Source organism: Pundamilia nyererei, unplaced genomic scaffold (assembly GCF_000239375.1).
Source record: "Pundamilia nyererei isolate P.nyererei 1_Seehausen unplaced genomic scaffold, PunNye1.0 scaffold00024, whole genome shotgun sequence".
Lineage (NCBI taxonomy): Eukaryota > Metazoa > Chordata > Actinopteri > Cichliformes > Cichlidae > Pundamilia > Pundamilia nyererei.
In genome coordinates this window covers 45,299-52,540 of record NW_005187425.1, presented here as the reverse complement: position 1 = coordinate 52,540, position 7,242 = coordinate 45,299, and the positions used below count along the sequence as shown (strand labels likewise).

Genomic DNA, 7,242 nt, shown 5'->3' with positions numbered 1-7,242 from the left:
CTCTGCTGAGTGTCACTGAGTGGCAGCATGTCATTCCAAGCACAGCTAATCAACAGGATGCCAGGCCATTGCAGGGTTCTGCCTTTAAAACACATCTCTTTGAAGATGAATGTCAAGCAGAAAGGGATTATGTGCCATTTTTAGACCCTTTAGTGAGGCCTTCAGCTAGACAAATAGATTGATTGATTGATTGATTGAATCTTTATTTTGAACATGTTGAAAAAGTACAACAAAATAGAATTAAAAGAGACAAATGAACAAAGCAAAACAAAAGGAAAACGAGCAACCACAACTCCAAATAAAGTTCATGTTCAAAAAGGAGCAGGAAGAAGATGATCCATACATGCAGTTCAACCTCAACATAGGAACAACAAAATAAGTGAGCATAAGAATCATTAAAGTTGAATCACTGAGGTGGTGTTCCCTGTAATAAAATCCCTGTGTCATTGTAGTTATGAGCCTAATTGGAGGTGAAATGATATAATAAGTGGATTTAAATGGGATGCAGTGATATGAATGCTTTTTGGCTCGTGATTAACCAGAGTGGCACTATTTCAGTGTCTCCGCTTCCAGATTTTAATGCTTAATTTGAACACACTCAGATCGTTTTAGCATCATTTTAATTCAGGAGGATGGGTGAATGAGCACCACAGCAGTGTCTCTTTTTAGCAAGCTCATAAATTTTACCTATATATATATATATATATATATATATATACACACATATACATATACATACATACACACACACAGGTTATTTACAGTATATAATTTACCCTGTGCTCCTATGCTTTTAACATCTATATGCTATTTGCAGATTATTTAAAATTTCAGCATTTCAACCAAGAACAAAAAAACGTCATCTGTTAATTTGAAACAAAAAATAAATAGCCAGTGAGCGCAGATTGACATACCTTTTCAGTGTCTATGCCCCGTGACATGGACCAGGTGGAGGCAATGTAGTCCATTACTCTTTCACTTAAGCCCTTGGGAACTTGGTAGAGCTTCAGGAAGTCCCGGACACTGTTGAGCATCTCGTGATAACGATTTGTGTTGGCGTACATCTGCTGAAAAATCGTTGTCACGTTACCAAAAATGGTGGCATAAAGAAGGGCTGGGGGAATATAGAGAAAATACAAAGGAAGACGTTAGGAGAAAATCTAAAATAACAGATTTTTTTTAGCTTTGAAGATGATGAGGGCAGTTATTTGCCATTGAAAATGATGGGAAAAAAATATATGCTTTTGGATTTTAAAAAAAAAAACTCAATTTGTAGAGATTCAGGATATAAAAATAAGTAAAGCCTCATAGATCTGAAAAAATTATTTTAAAAAAAAATCTAAGATTTGGTTTAAAAAAGCAAAAAATATACCTGTAACAAAATATATTTTTATAAAAATAATTTAAAAAATTCTCCTTGTTTAAAAGGACACAAAAATGGTAGTTGGTGTCAAAATATTATAAAAAGACTTAAAAGCATCCAAAACCTGGTTTACAAGGACAAAAAAGTAGCAATTGGGGTTTAAGAAGACAACCAGCAAATCAACAAATTCATTGTCAATTACATAAAAATTTCCAAAAGCTTAATTTAGGATTATAATTATTTTTACATTTCAGTTTTGAACAAATGTGCCTTAAGACTTAATATTGTTTTATGTGGTTTATGCTTGAATTTGTCACATGGGAAATTAACTATTACTACCTATGACTGCCTCCAAATATAATCAACAAAAGTCTTGCCAAAAGGAAAACTATAATTAGAGCTTCATTGTGACTGTGTGTAACCATCCATCCCCATGCAGCTACATCCCACTAAATAATGGTTTTCATAATTCGTAATAGATGAATTAAATGAAAAGCAACAGAAAGAGAAGTGCAGAGCATCTCCAAGGTGGTTGGGTGGTTGAACTGGTGCAACAGCTGGCGTGTATGTGTGGATCAAAGCCATCAGATGTCTGCTCAGTGTGTGCACTGTTCTCCTGGCAGTGGAGCCCTAATTAGCCCTGCTAGAAGGGACGGAGAGGAAACATGCCAGCCACACATTTCAATTATCCTCAGATGATGACAGTAACCTGTGCAATTGTTTGTGTACGTTTGTTTATTTCACAGCGTACAATCAAAGGGGTGAAAAACTGCACAGGGAATAATATTAACCCCTGGGGCTACCTGGGACCATTTCGTGGCCTTTGCGTTTTACGTTTCCACGCCATTTCCACTGTGTTTAATTAAAAAGCATTCAAAACTCCTTCAGGCTCAGGATAACCACAACTTCACCTTTTTATTACTGTCACTCAGTCGTTCATTATAGTTGATACCTTGTTAGCTGCTCATCAAACTTATCAAAGTAAGAGAAGCGAGGTACACCTTGGATAGGTGTTGCTTTTTAAAGACATGAACATCAGTAAAAAAAATCAGTTTCCTAATCTCTTTGTCTCCATCTTGCATAAATAATTCTTCCCAAAATTCTGTTTAAAAGGACATGACATGAAACCTAGCTTTAGAACAAATGAGCAAATGCTATTTATGGTCTCCTCACAACAATGATAAGAACAAGAAACTGGGCCAATATGGCATGTTTGTTAATACAGAGATACACATGTTAATGTGATCTTAGATTAATTCACTGCGTGTCGTGCCCAGGGCTGAACTAGGACAAAAAAAAATCAGCCTGGGCATTTTGACTAGAGAGCAGCCCACCAGGTATTACAGGAAAAGCCATAAAGCCTTTGAATGAAAACAAACGCTGTTGTGACAGTGGTTGTGACAGTGATGTACACTGTCTTGTTGGTATATGTATGATTTCTATGCATTTTACATGAGTTAAAAACTTTGGTTGTAAGATTCAGATAATTATTTAATAAAAGCTATACATTTTAAATGAGAATAAGAAAAAAAAGTATTTCTTTGTACCCCCCCTTTCCCTGTTAATGCCCTACCTGGCCCCCTGGCAAAACTTTGCTAGACCCGCCCCTGCACAGTTACCAGCTGTCAGCTATGTAGAAAAGGATCCTGGTGTTATTTGTCTCTCAGAAACAGTTCATAACTTCCCTTCAAGTCATTCATGTCACCTAAAAGGTCAACCTGTTTCTCCATCACAGCTCTGATGATTCAGTAAGGACATCTCCTGGTTTCATCTTCATGTTTCCCTCTCGTCAGACATTCAAACCGATATCATGACCAGCAGCTTTTACAGCTGTGGCTCCAGCATCAGCTGATACTAGAAATTAATATTAAATAAATTCTAATAACAGCTGATCAAGCTTTAACGTGCTGCCGTTGTTTAGCGTGATATCCGCTGATTTCCTCTTTCTGGCGCAAAGTGGGCGATAAACAAGCAAGAGAGAAAAGCAGATCAGCTGATTATTGATCAGTTTCATGATTGAAGTAGCAACAGCAGAGGGAGGGGAGAGAATGAGAGAAGAAGAGGCAGCTGGCAGCGTAAAGACAGAATAACTGCAGCTTTGTGTATTTTTCATTCTAGCTGAAGTCCGGGACAAACTGTGTTCCTTTTCAACTCAATACGAAACGCGTAATATTTTCTCTGAATACGGGACGATTCCGTTTTTTACGGGACCATTGGCAACTCTACTAACTAAACTTATGAACAAAATAAAGTTTACTATCAGTAACATCATAGCACCCACCCAGCAGTAATATAAACTCCGTCATGCTAGCTAGTGATTGTAACCGACCGTAAAAAGTCAGCACAACGAAAATAAACTCCACCTTAACTTGGTTTATATCTGACCCAGATAGACTGCAGGTCATAACTTCTTACCTGAAGTTCAGTTCACCTGACACTCGGACTGGCGGCCGCCTCGGGTCTCTCCTCCTCCTGCCTCCCCTTTCCCTCATCCACCTGCTGGCCTCTGTGGAAGCTCCGCCATAGCCAGCACCAAACAACTGAGTTAATTTTACACATCTGCCAGCATCTGGCCAATGCACCACCTTTCATTGTTTATACTGTTGCAACAAACAAACAAACAAACAAAAAAACAAACAAACATTGGCCCATAAAAATGAAAAACCACCATCGGCCCACCGGGCAAATGCCCGGTATGAAATCTTCATTTACTGATTAATCATCTGTAAAAATTGGATTCCTTCCAGGGATGGAGACCTCTCTGTGTGGAGTGAATTTTATTCCAGCTTTTCTTTTTCCTTTTTGCTCCAAACAATTTCACATCAATTGTATTGTTATATATGACCCTAAAATGGGGTATCTATTTGTATGTATTAAATTTGTACAAATTCAAAACTTACATTTGAATTAGAAATTATTTCTTCACTTTCTTTCAGACACTTAACCCTTACCAGGACTACAGCTCAAAGAGCAGGGTGTAAAATCTCTTAGACACGTCTTATTCTTAAATTAGCTAAACTGGTCTTTACTGACCAAAGCACTTAAAGTGTACGCACATTCAAGTAGCGCTTCTAATACTATACTACATTGTTTTTCTTCTCACACACACTTGCACTGCTGCTTTGTAGCAGTTGTGTCTCTGTATTATGTGTTTAATCTCTTCATATTTGTGTGTTATTGTTAAGCGAACTGCTCTGGTGCGTGAAGTGAAGCCACATAATGGAAAGATTTTATGAGTATGTTAAAAAATCTTCAGGAACCAGGACTTAGAGATAGACAAGTTAACAAAAAAAAGAGTCTCAAAAAGACAGAAAGAAAGCTTAATATCCAAGTTTTGAGGGGCAAAGCCAGGGGCTATGATAGGTTGGCACATTTACAGGCAGACAGCCAAATGTCTAAGCAGAGATGTCATATCAAGTGGGCCAGACCAGCAAAACTCTATGGAATACCTTTACATTCCCGTAATCTTGTTATCTCGTGTTAGTAAAGCTACTGGCCAGCTGGTGCCTTTCTATATGCTCATATTCTCCTTGTTCCTGCATGTTTTATTTTGGTTTTTTGCAAAGACATACATGCTAGATTAATCTGTAATTTTAAATTGGCTTTAGGGCAGTGATTTTTTTTGTCTCACTGTATTTTCCCCATGATGGATGGGCGGCCTATCCGGAGTGTATTTGCAATTGACCAGTTGACCAAATTTGTCTCTTTGGTGGGCAGGTTTTGGTCCACAGGTCACATGTTTGACAACCCTGATCTAAGGCAATGATTTACAGTGAAGCGAAGTCCACACCAGAGAGCACAATCTATGTAGGAAGATAGGAAAAGCAAGAAGCACATCGAGGTATATACAGACAGTATGACATTCGTCTCCTTGTAAAATGATGATTTTAGAATCTATTTCTTTTGAAGTTGTAAAAGTTTGGCGTAGCTGCTTCCTGGAGCCTGAACACAGATGGCAATGCTGATGTCTCTGATAAGCAGAGAATGCTGTATCAAAGGAAACTCAATCGATCCCTGCAGAGCGGAGCCTCATCTAGCTCCCAACAGCTCTTTACTTGCTGACGTACGCAACTTCATCACACGACACTCGCTGTCCAACAGCTGGCTTGTTTGAAGGTAGTTAAAAGACAGTTGTCAGAAACTCAAGCCCCCGGCCAACAGTTGCTATAGAAACAGGACATATGTATAGTGCCCCCACTGCCTCCCCCTTCCTTTTCCCCATGCCATCCCGCAATCCCTCGTCACACTGTGATCTTCTTCTGCCAGCACCGATCCAGTGCTGCTGGTAAAAATAGAACAGTATCAGGGCATCTATATTTCATAGAGAACAGCCATGGACGACACTAGATTGCATCTACTACTGAATCCTCCCGAGGCTGTCTGATTTTAGATATTTGTGCTTTAAGATTATATGTAGCTCACAATGAAAAATTTAGACACAGACAAGTGCGGATGAGTTTTGCCAGTTCCCAAGAGAGTGTATTAATAAAACCTGCGCAACCAAAAAGTAAGGGGGAGCTGAATCTTCCTCCAAGTCTCAGGGTTGAGATTGTGGCTGAAAAAAGTACAGCGGAGGTGAGGAGTGATTGCAGAGGGATCGGAGGGAGCACTGCGCTAAATTGATCTGGCAGTGTCAGTTATTGCTCCGAGGTGTTGCTCTCTGCGTGCAGTCACACATAATGGCACCGCACTGTGGCATACAGTGTTTTATGAGCCACACAAACACGAGATAGCTTATAAATATTGAGACGTGGAAAGAAGGGCATGCTGTGAAAACCTGCCTCATTTAGCATATCACATGTTTTGTTAAAATGCAGAGGCAAGATTCTTTTTTTTCTTTATTTACATACAGAACATATTGGTGTCCTTGGATTAACAGGCAGTGGGATATTTGCAATACTAGAAATCCGTTGACATCAATAACAACCTAAACAACTAGCAGAACTTGTGATGATATCTACAGAGCCTAAATTATGCTGTACCCCCTCCCTTCTTAACAAGACAACAAAAATAACCCTGCATAAAATAAGAAAGTAAGCAACCTGGGGGGCATCTAATCACTTTCTGAATAGATAATTGTTTTGTCTAAATATTCTAAGAAGGGTTGCCAGATCTTATTAAATGTCTTGCAAGAACCTGCAAGAGAGTATCTAATTTTTTCAAGTTTGATGTGAGTCAAAACTTCCCTGAGCCAGCTGTTATGAGTCGATTGAGACACCTGGGTAATAGGGCTGTAAAGGAAAGTACACTACACTTTATAGATGGGATATTAGTCAGTTTAAGTGGGGGGATACCAAATTGAGCTGAGGAGGGGTCAAGGCTAAGTTCTACATTCAGCACTGTAGCAAGAGTGTCAAATATTTGGCTCCAAAAATTAGAGAGGCTTGGACAGGACCAAAACATGTGAGTATGGTTGGTTGAAGACTGTTGGCATCTATTGCAACTGTCGCTGGCGGTTGGATAAATTTTCGCAAGCCAAGCATTTGTGTAGTGTACTTTAAAAAGAATACTCACATTGAAATAAACCATGAAATATATGGAGGATGAAAAATTAGGGTTCACTGTCTATCTGGTATCAGTACCCCTATTTCCTCCTCCCTGGTCCGCTTAGGATGAGCCATCCGAGCACTATCAGGAGAAACAATGAGGCTAGATATCACGGAAACAGAGTGTCTCTGAGCAGATTCCTGAGTGAGCAAGGAGTCAATCAGCAGTGACCCTGGTGGATGATTAAGAAAATGAGGGTATGTATTTGACAAAGTCTCTGGTTTGAAGGAAATGGAAGAAATGAGCTCTGTGAGATTAGTAAAGGTGTTTTCTGTAATGAAAATTAGGGTCAGACAGAGAGGATGGGGAAAAAACAATATATGTGTGTGTGT

The 7,242-nt window shown here is 39.1% G+C and overlaps 1 protein-coding gene across 2 annotated transcripts in view; it reads right to left on the bottom strand.

Annotated features, from left to right (window-relative positions):
- Window positions 1–7,242, bottom strand: part of kcnh1a (potassium voltage-gated channel, subfamily H (eag-related), member 1a) — a 51,633-nt gene that overhangs the window by 11,696 nt on the left and 32,695 nt on the right. For both annotated transcript variants that reach the window (XM_005727292.1, XM_005727293.1), the window contains one exon: window positions 915–1,114. In XM_005727292.1, the coding sequence (XP_005727349.1) occupies window positions 915–1,114 (200 nt within the window). The remainder of the gene's footprint in view (window positions 1–914; window positions 1,115–7,242) is intronic.